General features: G+C 41.6%; 2 protein-coding genes and 1 pseudogene across 3 annotated transcripts; 1 reads left to right on the top strand and 2 right to left on the bottom strand.

The window, feature by feature from the left end:
- Positions 1-979: 979 nt before the first annotated feature.
- Positions 980-2,772, bottom strand: LOC308411366 (annotated as a pseudogene). The gene has a single exon. The product of its transcript is annotated as an uncharacterized misc_RNA (transcript).
- LOC308411777 (disintegrin and metalloproteinase domain-containing protein 11-like) lies at positions 2,638-19,956 on the bottom strand. The gene is made up of 26 exons (XM_080905807.1): positions 19,485-19,956; positions 18,614-18,804; positions 16,121-16,197; positions 15,772-15,838; positions 14,032-14,114; positions 13,858-13,921; positions 13,715-13,775; positions 12,741-12,925; positions 11,315-11,386; positions 10,967-11,133; positions 10,789-10,873; positions 9,101-9,191; positions 8,616-8,667; positions 8,056-8,155; positions 7,845-7,916; positions 7,626-7,718; positions 7,219-7,299; positions 7,083-7,133; positions 6,941-7,004; positions 6,714-6,819; positions 5,891-6,010; positions 5,607-5,775; positions 5,219-5,330; positions 4,339-4,429; positions 3,104-3,121; positions 2,638-2,792 (listed from the first exon to the last, which is right to left on the bottom strand). The coding sequence occupies exons 1-26, from the start codon at positions 19,675-19,677 to the stop codon at positions 2,777-2,779; spliced, it is 2,481 nt and encodes an 826-aa protein (XP_080761933.1). The 5' UTR covers positions 19,678-19,956; the 3' UTR covers positions 2,638-2,776.
- A 3,571-nt stretch (positions 19,957-23,527) lies between these two features.
- 42sp43 (P43 5S RNA-binding protein) lies at positions 23,528-25,926 on the top strand (the record flags this gene model as incomplete). Its single annotated transcript, XM_080906080.1, has 9 exons — positions 23,528-23,662; positions 23,772-23,872; positions 23,940-24,036; positions 24,169-24,257; positions 24,502-24,575; positions 24,741-24,821; positions 24,914-25,143; positions 25,301-25,354; positions 25,516-25,926. The coding sequence occupies 9 exons, from the start codon at positions 23,528-23,530 to the stop codon at positions 25,774-25,776; spliced, it is 1,122 nt and encodes a 373-aa protein (XP_080762206.1). The 3' UTR covers positions 25,777-25,926.
- Between the last annotated feature and the right edge of the window lie 348 nt (positions 25,927-26,274).

Below are 26,274 nucleotides of genomic sequence, written 5' to 3'. Positions count from 1 at the left end.
CATTCAAAGCTCTTCTTTAGAGCTTTGAAACCGTTAAGCACCAGGCATGAGGAGCCTGGTGCATATCTGGTAGTTTCCTACTCTGTGTTTTTTCTATTTAGGTAGGCTTTTACTACATTGGCAGTGTGTTTGGGATCTCTGTTAAACAATTAAGCTCTTTCCAGATGGTATTAAATGATGGATCAAAGTCTGATGGCATTTTTCTTCCATTGTAATTCCATCAGTTTTGACAAGATCCCCAACACCACTGGCTGAAATGCAGCAATAAACCTTGACAAAGCCTCCACCGTGTTTTACAGATGACTCTATCTCTCTTGACCTCCTCTGTGCACATTGGTAATAATTTGAGGGAAAAACTTCAAATTTGAATTCATCACTCAGACCTGTTGTTACTGATTTTCAGTCCAGTTCTTGTGTAATCTGGCATACCTCAGTCTTTTCTGCCAGTTTCCCTTCCTTTATTTTGGCTTCTTGACAGTCACTGTTCCACTGAGATCATTTCTGATGAGGTGTCAGTTTTTTAAGCATATGACTTTTTTTTTTTGCCCAAAGCCAAAGTTTGAAATCCATCAGAAATCCTGGAAAACTGTTGCTCAAGAAAACTTCAACAAAAATTAGGAGAAAGTCTGCCTCGTGCACAAAATATAAAGAAATGAGCGATTTCAGACTTCTGCACAGTAGTGTAAATAGCTCTGATAAAAGCTTTAATGCCATATAATTTACGCAATGTTTTGCATGATTCTTTTCTACCTTCTTACGATAGTTTCATATAATCATTATATTTAAAAAAAATTAAGAACCAGAAAAAAGCAGAAAGTCTAACCATCGATTAAAGCTGTGAAATACCAACAGACACAGGCAGTGACATGCGAGAGTAAGAGTTGTGGCTTCGTGTTTTAATATTTTATTTTCCCTTCATTTTAATCCATTTGCAGTCTTGATTTCATTCCTTTTCATTGATTAATTTCAAAAAAGATAGTCTCTAAAAATATGGGGTAAGACGCATCTCATTTTCTTCCTTCTTCTTCCCGATTGCATTTGATATCCACTCTGTACATATTGTATTAATAACAATAGTGCATTAGCCATAGTGCAAAGCTCAAAACAAACCAAACTGACCGCATACGCCATCAGACAAGCTGCATTCTGGACCCCGAACCAGATCTCTTTAATCTCATTTACAAAGTTTCTGGGCTGAGGCGTTCACCCAGGGATCAGGGCTATCAACAAATGTACAAAAGACTCATGGCATTTCATTTCAGTGGTAGTTAGAACTACAAGAGAAATGATGAGATGGCAAGCGTAGCTTTTTTTTTTTTTTTTGGCCACATTTAAAGATGCATGGACAGCTTTGTCTACAGGAGAGATTTGCAGAGGCAGGGCGTGTCAGGAGATGGATAGCTATAAATTTTCTCAATCAGATAAATTATTTTTTAAGCATAGTTTTAAATAAATCTTCATACATTGCATTTAACATTCAATATATCTTGCACATATTTACAAATAGGTGTGCATACAGTTGGCTAGTGCTCATTTTTTTTTGTAGATACATGGCATGTTGAATTCTTTCTGTGCTGCCTTTAGGGTGCGTGGCTGCAGCGCACAACAGGTTGTAGAAAGAGATGATCTGCTAGAGGTAAAAACCAGTGATGGGAGGAATGTTCAGGTGTACACAGACACAACTGCCCCATAACATTAATGTAAACACACACATTCTTACTTTCTTTAAAAACCTCTTACACCCATACATTCACTCCTGAGCAGACAGACATAGTAAACTTCCTAAGCGTACAAACTTTGGGCCCAAAAGTGGTGAACACGCACAGACAGATATTGTGGAATGTATGTTGGTCGGTCTGTCATCGAAAACACTAAGTTACGGTCTCTGCTGCTTCATATATATGATATATTTTTTAATGATCCCAAAACCACAACACCTAGCTTCCTTTTTTTGTACCTGAAAACTTGAGGGTGTGGGAGATTGGTGGGCAGGTAGGATGCCTCAAGTTAAGACTCAAACTGCAATCCAGAACAAACAGCTTCTACGATCAGTCAGTCCTTACTCACCTTTTCTTTGGAAAACATGCTAACAACAGTGTTCTTTTTGTTAAAGTTATCTCAACGTTGCCAAATGTTGTAGATTAAAAACTAATTTCTGTCCATTTTAAGATGCACCTTGTCAACGTCTGGACCTCGGAGGAACTGTATCTTAGGTCCGTTTCCTTAAAGAAAAAAAGGAAACAATACAGCCCCTGTTATGTTATTTCAGTCTGTGTGTGCTAGTCCAGCATTTACTCAAGTGACGGCCGGGTTAGTTTATGTGCAGGCAGGCATTGGAAAGACGTGTCTCATTTGGTCCACCTTTGATATGTTCTTGATCAGACTGTCCGAGACGTGAGAAGAGGTACACAGACACCAAAGCACATTCGTATAGCCACTGGACTGGAGGAAGACCCCGGTGTCTCCCACAGGGAGAGCCACCTGCTTGCTCTAGGCGTGGCCTGGACGTAATCCTCAGTGGCCTGCTGGCAGCAGCCACATGAGTATGATTTGGCTGGTATGGTGAGAGGAGCTCCACAGGTCCCAGGAGGACAGACGAAAGGAGCAGACGCGATCGTGGAGGAAACGATGCTCGGAAGAGGTTTTGGAGATATTGTGGGACAGTAGTGGAAGACCTATTTTTTTTTTTGTTCCCCTCTTCTTCAACGTGAAATGACACAGTGCGAGGAGGAAGACAGAAGTGGACAGGACACAGAGACAGAAAGACAGACAGATCTTATCCTCCACCAGATCTGAAAGACAAGTGAAAATTAAGCACTTATTAATATAGATATGCTGATATAGGTGATAGGAGATGACGATGAGAGAAGCTATTTTGCTTTACTGTTTTGTAGCTGGTGTAATAGGAATGATCTAAAGTATTTTTAAAATTTTTTTTAAAAAGGAGAGAACTGAAATGGAAAGGATTGAATAAGTTCTGTGGAGATGATTTTCAGATGGTGGATTACTGTGTCAGCAGCCATGCGGAGTGAGTTTGGGATGAGATAGTGGGATATTTTTAGGATGCAGCTCTGTGTACAGATTACATGGTGATATATTATACCTTCCTCTTCGAATGTTCCTGCATCCCATGAGAACGCCAGGAGAGAAGACAAAATGTGGAGATACTTAAGTCAGTATTGATAAAAGAAATGAAGAACTCATGACACACAAATAAGAATTAATGTGCTTTGCAAGTTATAATTCTATGTAAAAAGCAAAGTAAGTAGCAAAGCAAGTAAACACAACTTAGAGTGGACTTAAGGATTTAAAAAAAAAAAGAGTTTCCTTCTTGTCAAACTGCCTCAAGTCAAGTCAGAATTAGCTCCATCATGACTCAAACAATGACTCAATCCATTATTCATCTACCAGTCCTTCCCTAAATCTTCATCACATTGTAGTGATCACATCACATGCAGCAGGTCTACAGAAGTCTGCCACAGCTATGCCTGATAATATTACCCAGTAAGCCAGCAGTATGATTAGGAAGAGAAAACTTTGCTTATGGCTCATGCACACATGCACACATGCACAGACACTTCTGGCCCCAAAAGGACTGACTGCATTCTATAAACTAAGAATCACTTATTGCTTCTTAATTTACTGTTGTCTATATATCAAAGAATTATCATATACATCATATATCATATATACTGACTGTCTATTAGAGCAGCAGTAGTCCTTTTAGGTCAGACCATAAGTAGTGCATAATAGCAAGCATGCATAGGTAGAATAGTGCGGAAGGAGCACTTCAGCAAGGGCATTTGAGGTTAGGATGCTGCCTACAGAGAAAAGGGATAATGCAGGTGTTTAAAAGCACCAACGTAAGAGTATATGACAAAATGAATGCTTAGGTAAACCCAGTGTCAAAAAAACAAAACAAAAACGTTTTTAGTCTTTACATGGAGAGTAAACAGGTGGGGGAAAATGTGGCACCAGTAGGGTAAGTCAGGTCTGTTCTAGTAGACTTGAGAAAAGGGCTGTAGTGGTTCCTGGCAAAAAACATGTCTTGCCCTGTCATTACTAAAAAAATGGGTCTGGAAAGAGGATGGAGAGGGAGGAAAGGTGCAGGATGGAGCTCAGAGTTGATTACAGCGTAGTTGTGTTTTGTATGGATCTTAAAAGCCAAAAGCGGTTCAAGCATTAGCACGTCTCAGACTTGACTCCCCATTTCCCCTCCCCTGGGCTGGGCAGTGAGTTGCAAATGGGCATCTAGTTCATAAACGTGAGAGTGGGAGGGGCGGGGACGTCCTTTAGGTAGAAGCAGACAGGTACAGAAAGGCATGCCAGAACTCTTACTTAAATCCCCATCCTGTTCCCCCTAGGACTATAGCTGCCAGGAGAATAGCACCTGCGATGGACCCTATAATGATATTGGTGCCACTTGGACCTGCGCAGAGGAAGGAGGAGGGAAGGAAGGGTGCGGAGGAGGAGGAGGAGGAGGAGGAGGAGGAAGAGGAGGGGCAGAAACAAAACAACACCACTAAAAAACACACGTCAGAAGACAGCATCAACACTGTACATCAACAACATCAACTAGAGAGAGGGAGAAAGAGAGAGAGAAAGATGGCAAGATACCTGCAGACAGAAAGAGAGATGCAGGGAAAGAGGAAGTAACCAGCCCATGGGGTGGAGATGGGAGAACAGGCGGGTGAGCGAGGGAAGTCAGGAAGACAACAGTAACAAAAATACAAAGGAGAGAGTGTTTTATTACTTTGTTCTCATTCCACCTCTCCTGCTCTTTCAGCTGGACACCCTCCTGCTCAGGGTGGCTTTGGCTTTTTTGGCTCTATAAGAGCAGCAGCTGCTCAATTGCTCTGTGTCATTGGCAGACTGCAAGAAAGTAAGGAAGACACTTGAAAATCGCAGTGCCTGCAAAGCACACAGTACCACCACACACACACATTCACTACATACACATGCTCTAATGGATAAATGTGTCTCAACACACCCACACAATCTTCCAACATTGAAACCAAGACTCAGCAGGAAGGATAACACTGTGTGGTCTAAAAATTAACTTCCTCACAATATTCAGGTAAACTATCCTTTTTGTCCAATGTGAGGTAGTCGACTTCAGTACATGAAGAAGCTAAAGGGATGATGGGTAGAGACTATGAGGGGGATGTGAGAAGCAGACAGAAAGAGAGACATGGACAGGGTGAGAGTTGCTATGGACCTTTCTTCTCTGGGCCTGTTGCGACCGTGGGCTCAGGGATGGGATCGAAGACACTGCAGTCCTTCCCGGTGTAGTCCCTATCACAGATACACTTCACTTCATTACTGCAGGTCTGCAAGAGATTTGATGGGAGAGAGGCCCAATTAGCTATCTGCTAAGAGAAAGACGGGGCAGTTGAATATAAGAACATTAAAATGATTTGGTATTGATCAACATAATCAACGTAAGCCTGTTCTTCAAGCAGGTCCTATGTGTGATGCTTAAAAGGGTGTTGAAACAGTTAAAGTTCACATAAAAAACATTAATTTTTCATTCAAATTTAGACTGAAAAAATCGACAGTGTCACTCTAAAATGAGAAGATATTAGCTTTGTCTTTTTTTCTTTTACCCCATGGTCAGAACAAATGCGTCCGAAGTTGGATCCTGGGCATGTGCTGAGGTTGAATGCAGCCACAGGGAGGCAGCGTCTCTCCAAACACATCATGTTGGGACCACATGGAGTGCCATCCTCCACATAGCCCAGGTCTGTGCCGTCCTCTAGCAGAGCATGGCCACCCCTAATTGAAGCATCCAAACATGAGAGATAGATAGGACAGAGTTAGAATTACAACACCAAGGGATACTAATGGACAACAGCCTTTGTGACTGATTGGATGAATTTAATGTGACTACCTGCAGTCCAAGTACTTGTTCTGGTGATAGAGGGTGAAGCTGGTCACTTCACCTTGGAGGTCTCCAAACTTTGGCTTCATTGTCACATTAGCACAGAACAGGAACCCGCATAAAACATCTCTAAAAGAAGCCGATGCAATAAGAAAAAAGGAACATGACATTTCACCAACAGTGCAATTCATAAATGTATTATAGATTTCTATACATTTATAGAAGTTTTATTTTTCCTTACTGACAGGCCAACTGAGGATTATGTTCAGGTCACGCCTAGAATGAGCAGGTGACTCTTTCACATTCATACACATATAGACAGAGTTTTTATTCCATCCTTACAGAACTTTATGAATGACTTCCTGATTGATGCATCAGTAAATTGGTTGAGATTGCACACAAGGACTCTTTGAGGACTGAATGATTCAGAGATTGAATCACAGACCTTTTAATTAGTGGAAGACTATCTCCTGAGCCACAGCCAGGGTGGATTTTTTGGGGGTGTGTGAATCCCTCTAATTTTCAAACTTTTGCTATTTTCAGGATGTCTGGAAGGGTCAGGCTCTGTGGAGCCTTTTTTGTTGTCTCTCTGGACACTGTCCAGCTGCTTGTTGTCTTGGGATGACCATACCGGCAGTATTGCATGTGCCCATTTTTCCTCACTTTTCTTTATGTTTGAATCTTTTGAATCTTTTCAGTGAAATTGGTGGAAAATCTTAAAATAAGGCCACCATTCAAGAGACACTTGAAATTCAGACCGTGCAATAATAAGGAAAATGCTAACATACAGTGCAAGAAAACCAAAAAAGAGAATCGGGAATTTGCCACTTACGGCTTGTTGCACTGGAGCCAGCCTTGGCCATCAGGACCGGGGCCACAATTTCCTTTTTCTGTCCCCTCAGCGTTCAGCTTCTCATAACAAAACCTGTCTGCTGAATCTGAGATGGGAAAAACAAACAAATATACATATTCATATTTTAACTATCAGAATCAGACTAAACTAGTAAAATAAAAATGTCATATGCTGGAAGAGATGCTGTGGATGTGTTTAACACATACTATAGCCCCAGAGCCCCTTGCATTGTCCATCACGTGTCCTACATCGTCCACTGTAACATCGTCCCTAAAGGGGTGAAACAGTGCTAATTAGTGTACCACAAACTCAACTGCATATTAGAAAACAGCCAAAACCATCTCTTACCTGACTATTATCACACATGTATCCATCTAGCTTGTGGACATTATGAGGGCACTGCAAAAGTAGGAAAGTACATCATGAACTGGAAGCCGTTTTATGTGATCTTAGAGTTTTCAGTGTTGTGTACAGAGAGTGCTACCTCGCTAGAGTCTCCAGTGCAAGTTTCCGGGATGTCACAGTCATTCACAGCCTGTCGACACACCACGCCTCTCTGCTCATACTAACACGCATCAGAGAAAAAAAAAAGGCATCAGACAAACATGTCAATCAGTTGTCATATGGGTGATTTTTAATGCATGCCGCGCAACCATACAGGCTGAGAAGTCTGAAAATGTTGTGAGTCATAAGAAACATGACACACTTCTTGTTCTTGTCACCGCACCAGCATAAATTAAGACTTTCTGAATCTTTTAAATTTCAGAAGTTTTGATAACATATAAAGGAGAAAAATACTATAAATGCTCTGACAAAGTAAACCTGATGTTCAAATTTCACTCAGTCAGTTTAATTTACTTTTCAGGCTCTTTGTAATACAGGGCTGCTCACCTTGCAGCCACTGCAGCAGAGTCCGTTACTGCACATGGCATCATGGGTAAGGGTGCACTTTTTACAGCAGGCTCCTCCCCTACGGGCACATTCCTGCCACCACAGACATGAAAACAGCTGAGTTCCAGAAAACAAGACACCATTTGGGGCCCATACATAGACATGATGTGGAGACGCTACCTGTTTCCAGTAGGTTAACCAGTCTAGCCAGCTACTTACCAGCTGGGATCCACAATCACACTCTTCTCCTGGCTCCACAAACCCGTTCCCACACTCAGGAGGGTCCAAGAGCTAAACGAGACAAAGGTAAAAGATTAAGTAAAGGTTATTCAAAGGATTAAAGCAAAAAAATAATGTGCGACTCCGAATTAAATATGTATTTTGATTTAAAAAAAAGATTTCACAGGCCACATATCCACATGGCCCTCACCTTGTTGGGCTTGTTGAACAGGCAGCTGCCACCTCCCTGGAGCAAGAACTGGATGTACTCGTCAACGCTGCAGCGAGAAAACTTTCTGGGCAGATGGAATCTGTGATGACAAAAAAACACAAAGGAAGATCAAGACACTACATGACAAGGAAATAAAATAAAAACAGCATGATACTTTTCTGTCAGTAAGGAATGCCAGATCCATTGTGGGTGTCTGTGCCATCACGTCGCAATCTGACAGAAATGTTACCATCTGTAGTAAGATATTACTCAAATGAATAATTGAAATCTTTATTGTTCCATCTGGCAAGGGGAGCTAAATCCAAATCACTCATGTAGTAAATACTTTCAATTCACCATTTGTAATTCTTACACGGTGACCGGCACACTGATGTCTTATGTTTCAGCAAATTTGCACAAAGCATCAAATGCATCGGTGATTATCACTGGCTTGACTAATCGAAAGACAGTAAAATTTAAAGTTTCTCTCTGTTACAGGTGTTTCATTTTTTAAGTCAGGGAAATTAGTAGGACAAAACTGTAGCTTAAAGGGATTTTACCCTGTGTCTTCCATGATGCATCCCACCCAGGCATCTGGGCATTTGCAGTCTCCTGTGAAGAACGGCAAAGATGACAGACATAAACTAAAGGAATAAAATAATGCACTGATCTTCATTTATAACTTAAGCTGTGACGCTTTAAATGCTGCTGCAAGACATTATGAACTTGTACTCATAACAAATAAAGATAAGAGATACAGTATAGATCTATGTGTTTGGCATTGAAAAATACAACTGATGGTTATAGAGCCTATTCTTTAGTGGCAAGGATGCTTTAACCACCTCCTCCTTCTTGGAAGCAGGTGACTAATCACCTAATGAAGGAGTATAATTACAGAAGAGAACTGCTGGACAGGGACACTAACACCTCCACCCCCACTGCCTTAATCCTACCAGCACCAATGTTGCTCTCTTACTTTGTTAATCTATTCACTCCAGTGCTGGGTTTACAGTTCCCTGTAAATAAAGCTTTCCTTCTATCTTACCTGCAGAGTTACGTGCATTGTTCCACCTCATCCCAATGTTCTGGCCAAGACTCTGGCACAAAGTGATGGCCATCGCACCTACATTTCCATACTGAAACAAATTCACATGGAATGCATGTAAAAGTTTGCTGTGAAGTGGGGACACATATTTTGCGACACATATTTATTGTGAGTCACATAAGTTGAGTTTATCCATCCATCCATCCATCCATCCATCCATCCATCCATCCATCCATCCATCCATCCATCCATCCATCCATCCATCCATCCATCCATCCATCCATCCATCCATCCATCCATCCATCCATCCATCCATCCTCCCCCTGTCATTTACATCTGTGTTGTGGAGGCAGGAATCTCAGCAGTGGCAGATGCCAACAGACTCAAAACAACTGATTGGTAAGGCCACTAATGTTGTGGGAATGGAGCTGGACTCCCTTAAGGTGTTGCCGGAGAGGTGGATGTTGTCCAAGACAAGGACAATGCTGGACAATACCTCCCACCCACTCTATGACGTGCTGGCTAATCACAGGAGCACGTTTGTGAGAGACTGAGCTTATCCACCACAAAATGACAAAGGAAATCATTGTTGCCTGTGGCCCCGTGTACAACTCCTGCATTTAATGCACAGTACAAACTGCAATAGTTACACGCTTTTGCACAAAACACGTCACTTAGGAAGCACTGAACAAGCATCCTATCCAGATGCCCAAACCACCTCAACTGGCTCTTTGAATTTGGAGGAATAGTGCCTCTGCTCTGAGTCCCTCCCAAATGGCTGAGGTCCTCGTGCTATCTCTAAAAGAGAACACAGATACTTGCAGTTCTGCTTCTTATGTCTGTGATCTATTTCTTTTGGTCACAACCCAAAGCTTGTTAGCTATATATGAGGGTAGGAACTTATAGTGACCAGTAAACTGACAGCTTCACTTTTCCTCTGTCCTCTCTCTACTGCAACAGTCTCCTGTTCCACTAGTCCTTCACTTTTCAACAGACCCTAGAATACTTACACTCATCTAACTTATGCAGTAGCTCGTCTCTGCCTCAGTGCTGATTCTACGACTTACAAACAGGATAAAACTGCTGTGCTGGGACACCTGGTCCCTCTGCCTGGACAGGCTGCCAGTCCAACACAGAGACACAGCCAACTTTCACCTCCACACAATCAATTTAGAATCGCCTGATAATCAAACACAGATATCTTTAGACTGAGGGAGGAAACCTGGGCACCCACAGGAATCCCACATAAGCATGAGTAGAGCATGAAAACTGCACAAAGAATAGCCCCAGTCACTGAGCAGGTTCAGTCTCGCAACTTTTTTTGCTGTACCTACTTGAAAATATATGCTTCATATAAATTATTTTCAGCTATGTTTTAAATCAGAGAACTTAGTCCTACTTATTGATGATTTGATTTTAATATTATAACAAAAATACATAAAAACTTAAAATTTGGCTTTACAACTAAATTTCAATTTATATTATAAGTCCAATTAGAGATTCACAGTAATACAGTAGTTAGCACCACACCTCTCGCGCTATGATAGCTGAGATAACCTTTAGTGGCCATCAAATGGATAAGCTATTAAGAAAACTGATGGATGGATGGATTACTCATTTTAGGTTAAAATTTATAATAAACCCTATCTGTGTAATAGAAAATTATAATCATGTTATATTTTCCTTACCTCGTTAATTCCTCCTCCTCTTGTTGGAGAGCACACCCCTCCTGTGTAGGCTGTCCCACTACGGCTACTATGAAAGTTACGCCCTCTGTGAGCACAGGAAAGCCAAAGTTGCAAGTCCAGACATCACATAAGCTTTAGTTCCCATTAAAATTTTATTTATTTATTTTGACGGTCTTACGAGAAAAGATGGACTACATCACTCTGCTCTCTGATGTTGTCCTTCCTGTACTTCATGAAGTTTTGCAGCGTTGTCAATGGGTCTTCCACTACTGGCATCATATTTTTAGAGGTCCAGGTCTCCATGGCGACCAGTACAATCCTTGTGTTGAGCTGTTCCTGATAGATCTGAGGACCACAAAATGCCCATCAGTGCACTGCTTCATTTGGTGTTTTGGTCTGATTTTTTGTAAGTGTCATCTGGGACAGATCATTCCCACACACACACACGTGTTTATTGACAGGTGGCGAAGTGAGAAGGCAGAGTTTAGCAGTAGGAGGATTAATTTCCTGCAAACCGATCACTTACCGTATCCGCCGTGTTGACCACAGCTTTGGCAAAGTTCTTGGTTTGGCTGCTTGAGCGACGCAGCTGTACAAACTGTAGAGGAAAAGACGCACAGATGGCTTAAGAGATGGATCACATCAGCTCTGCTACACACAAATACACAATCAGACATGTAATTTGATTTACTTGTACTGACCAAGTGATATAAGGAATGAGTTACATGGAATGTTTCAATGTACTCCTTGCATGACCAATGTCAACTGAAGTGGCAAAGTTTCGGTTAATTAAATGAAATGCAAATATTGCTTTTTGCTTAACAATGAAATCTGTTGTATTTGACTTGTAGTTTCATCAGTGTGTTACTTGTGTGTTCCCCCAATGTTCTTTCTGCATTCTGTTCAGTGTAAGTTTGCATCAGCTCTGTACCTAGTAGTTTGTCTGTGCCTTTCAGTTTGTTCCCTGTTTTACTTCAGCAGTGGGTTATCTGTTGTGTCTTCCTGTGAGTCTTTTGTTCCCCTTTTGATTGTCTTGATTGTCTACACCTGTGTCTCATTATGCACCTATTTCCACTTCCTTGATTACACTCTATATCATCTATTCTGCCAGATATTTCTCTTTAATTTAGTTTTCTAGGTTTGTAGTCTCTCTGCCTCTTCATGTTTATAGTTTTACCATGACTCTTATCCATCCTTACCTGTCAAAGGAGGTCAGTCTGTCACAGTTTTTTTCTTATTGCATATCCATTGCTTTGTCTGTATTCCTTTAAGAAACGTTCAACTAGCATATGAACACCTGTACACTGTCCAGTCCTAACATATTCTGATGTCAGTGTAAGCTTGGAGCTAATGAAACTGGACTGCCTGGCCTCTGGCAGCTTTGTTGCTATATAAAAATAAAAGCTCATATGTTTGTGTACAACTAGCAATATGTGACAGCCCCAGGCCCTCTTGAGGGGTTGCTCTATGTGGGTTCTGTTTGCGTAGCAAGGTTTCCTGAGTGGAGCTGAGTGGGATTAGCCATACTGCAGAACACCTGGTCACTGCTCTGCAAGTGGCAGTGTGTCATCCTTCTTTGTTGAGCTGGCCACTAAAAAAAGGTATTAATTTAAATGCTGATATTATGATGATAAAATGTATATTTCTACTTGTTACTGGGCTCTGTATTTGATTTATCTTTTAACTTGCTATTTTTTACTCACAAACTGCTATCAGACAAGCATTTGCAGCTATTCTTGTTTACTGTTAGCCATGCAAATCCTGGTGATATTTAGGTACTGCTCCTCTCTGTACAAGTACATTTGTAATTTTGGGGAGATTTTATGTCCTTATTGATTGTGGCACTGAAATTTTAGACAATAAATAAGGAGAAGTACTGGACAAACCATGGGGTATGTGGTTAAGCAGTACACACTACAGTCATCAGGCTACCAAGAACCTTTAGCACTCACCATATCATTGTCATTGACCACCATCAGCTCAATATATTTGGTCTCAGTCTGCACAGAGGGCTTGCGAACACTTCGCTTGGACCGTCGCAGACCCCCAGACGCCTGCTGCTCCCTCACTTGGTCCGGTCTGTCATCATCATCACCATCACCTCCTCTGCCATCCCACTCACTGTCCTCTGTACAGTCTGGACACATAAAAAAGCAGAGCTGCAGGCAGTTAGAGGGAAATATTACTTTTTAAGGAAGATAGAGGACAGAAAATTATTAGCTCAAGTTGGCTTTAAACAATGAAAAATCGAATCTTTAAGGTGACCTGTTATAATTTTACTCATTTTCTGAAACATATGTACTGTTACAAGAGCAAATAATAATGTTAAACATTGCAAATTTTTCAAATAATACGCAGAGAGTTCCTATGAACCAAAAGCTCTGTGTCTGACTACTCTAAATGCTCAGTTTAGATGTTTTCTCTACACTTGGCTCTGTGTGATGTCACTGAGAGCAAATATGCCAAATGTGGTCATCCAAACCAGGACGTTCGGGCTATGACCCAACTACTGTTCAGGAATGGCAGCCAATCAGAAGAAGGTTGACTTCAAGGCTGGAGGAAGGGAGCTAAAAATGCTTATTTCACAAACTTTGAATGATACAAAGCTACTCTCTGCAATTTAACATAACAACAAGGTTGGAAAGGAACAAAACAGGTTCCCTTTTGAACACTGTGAATGTAATATATTTAAAATTATTCTTATTATTTAATTATACCCAGCTTATTTATCCATTTCTTATGAATTTGATTTGATCTATTTTTTATGAAATGATTTTGTATTTTTGAAAATGGCTGCTTTTGAGCAGCTTCTGTGAATCAAAAAGTGACATTTATTTTCAGACTTTTGAAAAATTGCGCTTGGCATAGGTTCTTTCCTAAATGAAGTCAAATGTGTCATGAATGTAAGATAAGTGTGGCTTTATACCTGGACAATGGGCCGGAAGTCTGATATCAGGCATCCTGCGTATTAGGTGAGCACCATCATACTAAAGTGAAAATATTAAGATTAGGACCTAAAACAAAAATGTTTAACTATAAAAATCTGTATTATAGTCACAGGTCATTTACCTGATTGCTGTCATTGTGAAAGGGCTCAATACCGTAAGAGAAGAAGCCATCAGAGAACATGCCACTGAGAACCACCAACAAGATGAAGAATAAAGAGTGAGTTTGGGAGGCTAATTTGTAACACACAGGGAGTTAGTATTTGAAGTTACAGACAAGGTCTACTGTCAAACTCACCACAAGCCATGGCATGTGGAGACAGCTGCCCAGGACTCTGGTAAACCTCTTAACCTTCCCTGATAGTAGCAGTGTTCCCCTCCCTGTGAGGACAAAGAACCACTGCTTAGTACAATAACCTCTGCTGACACACTCTCAGCTTCATAGGGACAATTTCATAGATCATTTGATATCACAATAGGTGAGAAGTGAGGAAAAACCTCTCCGTGCTTTCCTGTTTTGAGATGTTAGTGGCACAGTTTATGACCTACTTGTATCGTGTTCTCCACTCCTTTACTCTACTGACAATAGAGCTGGAAGTACACCATGCCCAAGGATCTCTTCAATAAATCAACACTAACATTGCCCACACAGTTATTTCTTAAAATTTAATGTGGAGTAACTGTACAGCAAACAGGCTGCGACTAAACGCAAAAAACCCCAAAGAGGAATCTGCTCTTGTCATGTAGCACTGACGCTGCTTTGCAAGGTTAAAGCGGTGAAGAGAACCAGCGGGAAATGTGAGAACCATTGATTCACCTGGATTAAATTGATTTCAGCAGGGCGCTTTGACCTCACAACAGCAGCTCAGGGAAACAATGCCTTTGAACTTGAAAGTATTTTAATCACAGGGATCACTCTGGTTAAGTGCTGCCCTGAATGCATCACGCCTGCTATGTCCAGAAGAAGCGGCATCATCACATGAAGCCTCCATCCAGCTGAGGGACAATCTGGTCTAACCACAGGTCTCCAGCCTCAACCCTGCACGCCCCTTCTCTCTTTTCACCACTCCAGGCACAATCTGACTGCCTGTGAACACACATACACCCCCAGAATTACTCCTCCCCAATCCCAAAGCTCATCTTGCTTTTGTATTAACTGGCATTTTACTCCATATATCCCCCTCCTCCTCCTCTCATTCCAGATCTGCTCTTCCCTCCCTTTCGGTCTTCTTTCATTCTCTTCGCTGCCAAGAACTTAATGACACTGCTGAGCTAACTGGTTGCTATGGAAACAGGCTTGTGATTGGTCAGGAGGACCGAAGGAGAGTTCGAAATGATTGTGGGTGGGGATGTGAGAGCTGGCTGAGTGGGTGGGTGGGTGCTGGGGGCAGTGAGTGGCACATTTGTCCACGAAAAAGCGAAGAAAAAAAACAAACATTAGCCATCCCTCCTGGCTTGCACAATGCAGTCACATTCCACTGGTCCCTCCTGACAAGCACACAGCTCATCGTTAGATGTCAAGGTTTTATCCCGTTTCCACGTTCGCTCGACGATTCTCTCCGTGGGCTTGTGATTTTACACCACGGGCGATCACTTCCTTTCTTTCTCAGCAGTCTGAGAAAAGCAGAGAGGCATGCATACGTACTGATAGGCAAACCCACATATGTGCAGACCGGTAATGTTCACGAGCTTACTTCTAAAGCAGGGAGGACGAAATGCACTTTCCATAAATAGATAAAAGCACGAGGTTGTGATCAAATAGTAGAAAACATCAGCACAATAATTTTAAAAAAGATGGCTTAAAAAGTGTGTTTTACTTCTAAAATAAGAATAATAAAAATAAATACAGTTTGAGCCGAAGGATTTTGTTATATAATCTGATCTATATCAGTTCAGGATTGTCAGGAGGAAGCAAAACTTTAAGTGAGTGTTGCACTGCTGCTCTGGTCACTCTCTTTAATATGCTGATAATGCTGCTTTGAATCACGTTCATGCACTGAAATCATGTGAGCATCCCACCTTATGCAGAAAACCTTACCACAGACTGAAAGGGACTGCCATCCTGGTTAAAGTGCCGTTCTACATAATCTGAAGACAGAAGATGGCTGCAAAGAGAGATAAGATATTATAAATACTTGCAACAGCATCCTTTCTAGTCAGAAATAATAATAATAATAATAAACTGGGATTTTTTTCTGCTGTCTGTTCTCCCCACAAATTTATTTGGTGTTCCCCATCTTGACATGAAACATAATAGAGGCGCTAAGTGCATTTGCTTAAGTGTGGGGAAATGCTAATTAGAACAGCTGCAGTAAATTAAGAGCACCCACTGATACAAAATGTGCAAAAAAAAAGCAGATCTGATGAATTTACAGGGTAATACTAACTGATTTAATTCCAGGTCTAAAGTGAAGGTGCGTCCAAAGGCTTCTACTTGGAAACAGCTCTGGGCCAAGTGGACAGGCTGAAAGAAGAAAAAAGAAAAAAACGCTAGAGAGATGGATTTGACAGCTGATAAATTAAAGTGTAACAAAACAATTGTGGTTAGATGTGTCACTCTGTGAAAGCCACAGAAGGGTTGTGAAAAAGTCTCATGAATAATTCAGCAGAATCAATACAGTGTAAGGTCTAAAAGCATCTCAGCAGCTGAGATATTATGATTTATAAAGTCTGCATTGATCAGCACTGGCTGCCAGCTTTCAGGCAAGCTTGACTCCACAGAGCTATGGCTGTTTAGGAGCTAAGCTGGAGTCTCGTGATAAGGATAAATAGAGGAGGTCTTCACAGGAGGATAGGAAGAGGAGAAAGCGTTACTCCTATCTATTCAGCCATGCTGTGTCCCCGGATGGTCAGCTGCCAGGCTTGAGGACGTAAGGACACCGCAGGGGCAGGAGAGAGTGAAATTTACTGCGGACCAAACAGTATGTCTCTTCAGCAGCTTCGACTGTGCCAGCGTGGCTTTGAACTCAGTCTGGAGGAACCGGCTGCAGTGAATCACTGGGCTTTTACAATAAAACGCATCACTATGCAGAAATTATTCCCTCCATTGAGTACAGACAACAGATTTCTTACTATTGTCTTGGAGAGGCTGCAGCTTGGTACCTCTGTCCCTGTACAGTAACACTGCTCTACTGCTTTAGATTGTTTCTATTTAACTGTTCTTGACGTGGCTGAAAGACATTATTTTTAAGACAAAGTAGCTGCTCTGATGCTGCTGATGGTATCACAAAGACTTAATATCAAAAAAGTTCATATTTGTCTGAATCTGTCACTCAGTCGCTTTCTCATTGTTGCTGGTTTCAAAGCCGAAACAATCACACTAAAAGGTCCTTTTTAGAAACTCCTCTTCAATTGTGTCACATCATTATTTTCGTCTCCAGCAGCCCCCACCTGCTACAGATCTTTTAAAGCCATTGTGGATACTGAAATGTAAATTGCTTAAAGTTCAATATACATTCTTGCATAAAATAACACTTCAAACAACACATTGTAAGATTTATGCTAGCATTGCTCTCACACAAACTGCCTTGCTCCATAACTTTATACCTTTATGATACCTTTATCTTTTTCCTTGAGAACATCTGATTCTAGATGCTAATCTATATTCATCTAATAATCTGTAGAGTTTAAGCTATGCCGAAATGAACGCAATGTGCAAAACCAAATAAATCAAATCAGCCAAAATGTTGCTTCATCTATTTTTGAACACAGTGTGATGTGACAGAAAAAAAAGAACAAGTTCAGCTCATCCCTCCCTGCTGCTTCTAAATTTATCTGGTCTCTTATTCCGAGCATCTTAAATATTTAAAAAACAAAACACAGCAAGTGAGGCAGCTGAGACTTTTGAAATCTTGTCTACGGAAAACCATTTTATGAACATATTATAGTTATGCTTATTTAAGACACCATCTCTTCCCAAGATTATAGCATATGTATTCAGTCAAATCTTGAAGCATGTGACTCTGGTGTGTGTACTGAGCCTAATATACTGTCAGAGAGAGAGAGAGAAAGAATGGGAGAGACAGTGGATGGGGGAGAGTGCTCAAACCTCTTGGACCATCCAGCACTTCTTACACAGGCCTGTTCTATAATTAATGGGACATACTTCAACACACTACTGAATAATAAAGAAGTCAGAGACTCAGCGTGGCATCCGAGTTATCAGATGATGCGACTATTTCAAGAGAGTCTACCTTTGTCCTGTGGAGATGGTGGTCGCTTCATATATCGCGCGGCATTTAAACAGCTCTTTGATTAACCAGCATTTGAGCAGTGCGTATTAAGAAAGCCAAGTGTTGTTTCATAACTTGTTGCTAGAGGTTACAGCTTAAATTTAGGGAAGGGAAAAATAGCTTCAAGCAACAACTCTTCTTGGTAACACCCACCGGACGCTGCTTCACTTCACATTCAAAGGGATTTTCACTGACTAAATGGGTCAAAATCGCAAGGAGTAGAGGCTGCTGCAATACACCGCCCTGCGCTGTTATCTCTGTGTAGCAGGAGCCGCATGAGCAGTGGGGAGCTGAGCACTGCACTGTTTTACTGACAGGGAGGAAAAGGAGGTTGACACCAACAAAATAAAAGTCTGTCCTGGTGCTGTCACACCCTTGTACACGCATGCAGTTATCTGCAGTCGAAATGGTCAAGGATTTCCTGCATTTATGCCTCGATAAATGCAGGAAATGATTGATTTTAGTGCAGGGCAAATGTTTTTAAGTTCTCATTGAAACATGTATTTATGCATTACTCACGTGGAATAGTTTCTTTTTGTTCAATTTAGAGTGAAATGTATCAGTTTCTTTTATTTAGGAAGGGTCCTAAAACCTTGTCTGGGATCCTTTACAGCATGGGAATAAACAGAATTAAGGATGTAAGCTCACCAAGGTGTCCCCGGTGCTATTCTTCACCCTGGTACCCAAGTAGTCATGAGCCATTTCTTCTTCTGACTTGATTTGCTGTACGAGGCGCTTTGGATAAATGATCTCGGTTGCAGTGTCCCCACTCTCCGCCCGGCCCACTGGGGCAAACCAGTCCCACATGCTTCCATCCTGCTCCAGGTTCCTGTCAACACCTGTATGTAATACAAGAGGAAAACTCTCACAGTGTGTTTCCACTAGGCACTGCAAGTTAGCAACACAAGTGAACCTGCCCAAACAGAGCAGCGGGGATTTCTTTAAGGATAAAAAACAAGCACAAAGTAATGCACATTTAAAACAAATCAGCCTGTGAGCGTCTTCATCTGTAAGCTCACGGTTTGGTGACCTAATTTAACAGTGAACATTATTTATCCGTAATAGTATTTTATAAAAATAGTGGATATAGCTAGATGTGCACGCTCTGATGGAAAATAATTAGAATACTTGTCATTACTTAAATTATCTACAATAGGGATGCTCATATAAGCCTGCATATTGTGAGTATACAAATGAAAGGCTCACAAATCGTCATCCCAGGGCAATAAAATGCAGTTATATTCTAGTGCTGTAGATGTTTCTTCCTAAATGCTCGTCTGAAATGGTTATGGATACGTTATAGGTAATGAGGCTGCAGTGGGAATGTGTTGATGCAGCAAATTGTGCTTTCAGGCCAGTGGGCTGTTTGGCACCGAGATCCCGCTACAGTAAAATTACGAGCCTACACCGGGGTTCGAAAAGTGCTGTTCACGGTGAAAAAAAGAGTGGATGCAAAGGAAACGAAAGGGGTTCTCCCTCTCTCGATCCAAACCCCCTCGCTCGCTTCTCTCTCTCTTACCTGAGACTGCAAGCCTCTCGCCCACTGCAGCAAAGACCGTGAAGCACCACACCGCCAGCATGATCTTCACATATTCCCCCGGATTACAGCATGGAGAGCCGCAGGATGTCACGAACCCGGCAGACGGAGTGAAGAAAAGACTAAAAAAATCACACAAATGATGGCGAGGATCCAAAATCAATCTACTAAACATCTGACGATGTGCCTCCTCTCATCTCTCCCCCTCTCTATCACTCGCCCTCTCAGCTCCGGTCAACACTGCTACAGAGAATTTGGATTTGCATATCAGAATGATGAAAAAAAGAAGTGACAGGCCTTTGTCGGAGATGATGGATACAGGCCTAGACAGTGATCAGTTTAGAAATAGTGTGGAACGGGAGAGTGCGCACCGCGGAATCATAGCTCCGCAAGCCTGCGCGGGTGCGTATGGGTGTATGGATGAGGTTGTATGTGTGTGTATATGCGAATCTGCAGTATGCGGAAACGAAGGGATGGGAAACCGAAGAGCAATGCGTTGGGTCTGCGGTGAGGAGGACACGTGGGACGCTGGTACCCTCCTTCATCCCGAGCTGCCTCCTCCTCCCGTTGCCATGCAGCTCTGCGCAAGAAGAGGATGCGACAGCCCGCCAGCCGGAGAAAAGCTCGAAAGGGGATCAGGGATGGGCAGTTCATTCATTTTCTGAACATGAAGGAGTTAATCAGGAGTATCCGGGAAAGCGTTGACATGAAGATCACAGCTCTATAGGGGATGAAAGTGGTCCCGACCGAGGAGAGACATTATGAACCCAAGACACCCTCTGACAAACCGGCTACAGCAGAGGCCATACTGTTCACACCTTGTTTCTGCCTTAAACAGCTCAAACTGTTCAAGATATTCTTACGATTCATTTTTATTCATTTCAGCACTGCAAGTTATACCAAATGCCATAAAAATAAACTTAATCACAGGGATCTCCAAATGTTTAACCTGTTTGAATGCATCCTGCTGTTTTAACATTTAGAAAAATCACTGTTTTTGTAATGAGAAGCTGGTTTTCACTTTAAGAGCCAGTGTTACATTCAGCTTATAGGTCTGGAAATATGTAGCAAAAGAAGAAAACGTAATATTAATGCTGGAAAAAAATGAATGTTACATGTGGTCCACTGAGTACTTACTTAACCACAGCAGAGCGGCTAAGTGAATATGCACGACTGCTACTAAAGTGTAATATCAGGGACTGATTAAGTCTTTTTATTTGAATCAAGCATCACACAGAGCATACTGCCCAAACACACTGCTGTCAGTGAAATGAAAAACTCCAACTGACCACTGTGAATGTCCCTACAAGAACATTACATGATCATGTTGACTAAAGTAACTCTAAAGCTTTTGTTGGCCCCAGTGATCAGTAAAACATGCTGTGTTCAAAGGGATGTATGAGTTTAACTGCTTATGACTCCTAATCAGAAGCCACTAATGGAGATGGACGCTGAAACCTGCAGTCTCTCTGCTGTCTCTCACCTGCTGGGTTTAGCTTCCCTGGTGCAGCCCAATCTCAGCAGCCATCCTATAATACATCAAACTAATGGAGAAAAACTGCACTGGCACCCCCTCTGAATATTTCATTTACCTCCCTTTGAGACAAGCAGAGAAGGAGGAATAGCAGGAAGAGATGGAGGTGGGAGTATCAGGAGGAATGCAGCATAAGCTAAAGATGCTCCTGCCCTGCCAAAATAAAATAAAATATCATAAAATAAAATAAAATAAAAAATGATGGCTGCCAGAATATTGCAGTTCTAAAACTTTAAACAGACACTGACTTTAGTCTGCACTTTGCTGCTGGCTTTCTGATTCAAACACTAAAGTCTTCACTGTGATCTGGTAAGTGGTCACATAGTGCTGATGCAGTATTCTGCAGTAAGACAGCTGAGTTGCAAGTAGTGCAAAGGTGGCTCTGTGAGCAGGGATGCAGTGGTCACACTGGTTTTAGGGTGAATATAAAGGATATGAGGAATTCCATTTTTTTTTAAGATTTCAGGTTACACTTAAATGTAAGTAATGTATAATAATCACAATCTTGAACCCTCTTATATCAGAGCTTGACAGAGACAACTCTTCTCAAGCAGCCAGTCCTGAATCAAAACTTGTACTATAGACAGTCGATGTTGATATGTCACAGTAATAAAAGCACAGGTGGAATCACAGTAAATCAGCATCCATCACTATACACCTCCCATACGTGTTATATAAAGGGGGAATCCTTCTGTAGCATATAAATGTTTGAAGTCTTGTTAAGCTGTCTAACACCTTCTGCTAAAACAGGGGAAAAGTCTCAACCAGCTTCTACAATGATTCTCATTAAAAATCCAACGGACGTGTTGAGAAACAGAAGGCATTTGTTTCAGAATGCAGGACATACACAAGTAAATAAATGGGAATACCCAAATACTTTTACAGTTTGTGCATGAATCTGAATGGCAGAGCCAACTGTGATAGAGACACACTACCCTCTGGTGTGGACTGTGCTGTATCACAGTCAGAGCTTTAATTGCTGAATTCTCTGTAACTGAGTCCATTCAGCTGGAATAAGAAGAAATGGGAAAGCTACTCCCATTTCAGGTGTACTGAAGCGTAGTAGAAATACACTCACTGGCCACTTTTTAAGCACACATCTACTTATTAATGCAAATTATCCAACCATATGGCAGCAACTCAATGCATTTTGGCAACTTGGCATGATTGTTGGTGCTACATGGGCCGGTGCAAACTTCTGATCTGCTGAGATTTGCCCACACAGGCATTTCTGGGTTTATAAAGAATGGAAAAAAAAAAAAAGAAAATATCCAATGAGAAGCAGTTCTTTGTGTGAAAATGCCTCATTGATGCCAGATGTCAGAAGACAATGGTCAGACTGTGTCAAGCTGATATGAAGGCAACAGTAACTTAAATATCCAACTGTTAAAATTCAAAATGTGTAAACAACTCAAAATCCTCTGTTCATTCTCTGTTCTTTCCTCAGGCTAGTGGTGTAATGACGTGGGGGATATTTTCTTGGCTCTTTAATACTAACTGAATATCATTTAAATGCCACAGCCTACCTGAATATTATTGCTGAGCATGTCCATCTTTTTACTCATGTACATTTCTGATAGTTGATTCCAGCAGAATAATGTGCCGTGCCACAAAGCTTAAATCACCTTCACCTGGTTTCTTGAACATACCAACGAGTTCACTGTGCTCCAGTGGCCTTCACAGTGACTGTATCTCAGTCTAATAGAGAATCTTTGGGATGTGGTGGAACTGGAGGTCTGTGTCATGGGTGTGCAGCCGACAAGTTTCCAGCCACTGTGTTAAGCTATCATATAAATTTGGACCAAAATCTCTGGGTAGTTTTTTTCTGCACCATGTTGAATTTGTCTCATGGTGAATTAAGAATGCTCTAAAGGCAAAAAAAACAAACAAAAAACAAAAACAAACAAGATCCAACTTGCTGGTAGCAAGATGTGCTTAATAAAGTGGGCAGTGAGTGTATATTTCCCATGGTACCTCTTGCCACAGGTATAACTCTGATTACCTATGTAATCAAGAAGAGCTTCAGCGTGGAGTGTTAGTAAGGGGTGTTGTTGAAAGAGTCCTTATTGTTAAGTATGAGCCAATTTCATGAAGGCATGTTTACAATATAGCCTCCTTATTAGAATTTAACATCACAGTTTGCTGTTTTTAATCTCTGATGTGTCTTCTTTAGCCGTCATTGTATCACTTCAGGAAAAAAAAAAGTATAGCAACACTCATGGACAGCAACGTGACGAGCTGATTGATGTGCTGGTTTGCCCAGGTTTGTGTGACTACAGCTGGGCCAAGTGGCGGAAAATGAGGTAATTAGCAGTTAATTGGTTTCAGGTTCTCTCTTAGAGTATAGTAAAGCGTGACTCATCGCCTGGTGTCAGGACGCTGCCAGTTAACTAATTAAAAGCTTTCCAGAGAGTATAAGACTGGCAGGGAACAGCCGCTCGGTTTTCATAACGTTCTGTAGTTAGAGTAACTTTCAGATATCAGAAAAAAAATGAATGACATGCGAGCTGGGAAACCTGTCGGCGGTCAACCGCTGGAGTTGTTCAGCTGTTCTCATGGCGAGTGTGGCGCAACTTTCACCAGGCAGTGGAAACTCAAAGAGCATGAGACTGTGCACACCGGGGCGGTAAGGAAAATATTCAATTACGCAGTGCCAAAGCCTTTCTTTCTAAACCCTTTAAACTGAAAAATAAAGTAAGAAACAGTAACTTTACAACTATGACAAATGCGTGCAGCGCCCGTGCCAGTGCGCAGTTGCCGGCTGCGGTCGTCGCTTCTCCAGAAGCTCTCACCTGCGGCGCCACATGCTTGAGCACACCGGGGAGAAGCGATTCAAGTAAGTAACTCAAACACGGTTTTCCTTCTCTCAGCTGTCGTCTCACTTTGGTTTCTGATTCATGCAGATGCAAGTTTGTGACCTGTACAAAGACATTCTTTAACGCAAGCAAATTGAAGAGACACGTGCGCTTCGCCCATGGAGACAAAAATAAGTACTTCAAGGTTTGTGTGAATATACACTTATACACCAGATGGCACCAAAACTACATAATTTGCACCAGCTTCGTTTACTTTTGAGAGAAACCGGTTTTCAAGCCTTGTCATTTTAATCACTTGTGCATTCCCGTCCTGTAGTGCAAACACCCAAGCTGCTCTCTGACCTTCAAAAAGCGCAGATTGTTTAAGATGCACCTGAAGGAACATGAAATGGTTGCCAAGTTCAAGTAAGTCCATGTAATAGCTTGGATTCATATAAAATAGTTCAGATTTTGCTCTGCTTTAACATATACTGACACTACTGTGTGACTTAAAGAAATTGCTGAAGCTGTCAAATGAGTTTCTGTATTAAAGATGATACTTTTACTGCTTTAATCAGCGTTTATACCTGCAGAATGAGCTGCCAATGCCTATGTGGGGTTGGTGTCTGTGATTAATTTTTACTTCTGTCTTTACTCCTGGGATACTTAGATGTTCGAAGGATGGATGCGCTGCCACATTTGACTCCCATATTGCCCGCAAAGCTCACGAGAAGAAGCATGCAGGTTGGTTTAATCTTGGTGGGGACTTGTCGTCTTTAATCTCGGTACAGTTTTTTCATTAAAATGGGGTTGAATGCTTTTGTGTGTAACCTTTTCATGCATTGAAGACAAAATAAACATGGCCCAGAAGGGAGATGGTGGATGATCTCATTTGTCTGGTCTCTGCAGGTTACCGCTGCCCTCATACTAATTGCCAGGTATTTGAACATACCTGGGGGAAACTTCAGAAACACATGATTAAACACCCAGGTGAATTTGACCATAGTACATAGTTTTTGTTTCCCTGCTCAGTGCTTTGTTGGTTAAAGGATGGCCCAGTTAATTGTTTTTTTGTGTTGCAGCCACATTTACATGCCAAGTGTGCAAGAAGGAGTTTAAGAAAGTGGATTCTTTGCGGAGGCACAAGCGGACGCATGCTTCCCACAAGCCTGTGCTGGTCTGTCCCAGAGATGACTGCCAGGCTTACTTTTCTACAACCTTTAACCTGCAGCACCATATTCGCAAGGTGCACCTTGAGCTGCTCAAATACAGATGTTCCTTCCCTGACTGTACTCGCATGTTTGCTATGCGGGTAGGTCTCTAGCAAGAAACTGGAAATGTGTACCTACTTTAAATCAAAAGAGATGCCAGTGAAACATAACATCCAGTTTTAAAGTAGCTTTAATAATAAACTTGATTTGCAATTTATTTTTTTTGGAACTTGTGTAGTGACTGTTTTTATTCTGCAGGAGAGTATGACCAGACACCTACTTCGCCATGACCCAAATGCTACCACTCTGAAAGTAAGACCTAATGGTGTAGAAGTAGACTAAAGCACCTACATATTTCTCTGCAAACCTGTTACAATTTAAATTCTTCAGGTCTAAATCTGGGGGTTCACTAATTCATTCATGTTTAATATGTGGAGTTAAACCAAGTTCATTTCAATTTTCTGACTCAACAGAAACGGCAGCGACCCAGGAAAACCTGGCAGAAACGCCTGAATGGACAAAATCTGCCACTCGTGGAGGAAAACCTGCGTCACCTATTTGCTCTGCGCATGCGAATCTCCAGACGTGCCAAGGTGGAAACGAACCTCTCAGGCCTCTTCAATGAGCGCAAGATCCATCACTATGTTGACCCAGAAGTCAATCTGCGTAACCTGTTTGGGATCAAACAGCATCAGGCTCTGGAGAAGAACGAGATTGCGCCAGTAAAAGGTTAAACAAGGATGCTTCCAGGCTTTTTGGTTAAGTTAGTACTTTGTTTCAAAGTTAAACCAAAGTTGTTGTTTTTTCTTGTTTAGACAATGGGTCTTTTTCCTTTTGAATGTAGATTGTATACATTAAAATACTTAAATTTCAAAGCAGTGTAACTTGACACATTGATTAGGATGTCAAGCTTTTGAGTCTTATTCTGGAGACGGCAGGTCTCAGCTGAAACACTTATTTTGTAACATGGCTTTTGACCCAATAAAAATAGTTGTGAGTTTCCTCAAAGTGGTGCTTGAATTCTAAGTGCTTGAGTGTTTAGGTGAACTGCTGAAGGTCAGCCCATCAGTGGCAGGTGCTGAAGGACCAAGATTTGTTTAGTCATATTAATTGCATCTCATTGTGAACACACTCAAACAGCTGTTCTTCTCCTGCATCTATCTTTTGTGCTTGCTTCGGGTGCACACATCAGTTGACATTTGCTGAACATGTTGGCGCTCATTAAATATGAA

Source organism: Rhamphochromis sp. 'chilingali' (assembly GCF_963969265.1).
Source record: "Rhamphochromis sp. 'chilingali' genome assembly, chromosome: 15".
NCBI classification, from domain to species: Eukaryota; Metazoa; Chordata; class Actinopteri; order Cichliformes; family Cichlidae; genus Rhamphochromis; species Rhamphochromis sp. 'chilingali'.
This window is presented reverse-complemented; position numbering and strand designations above follow the sequence as displayed.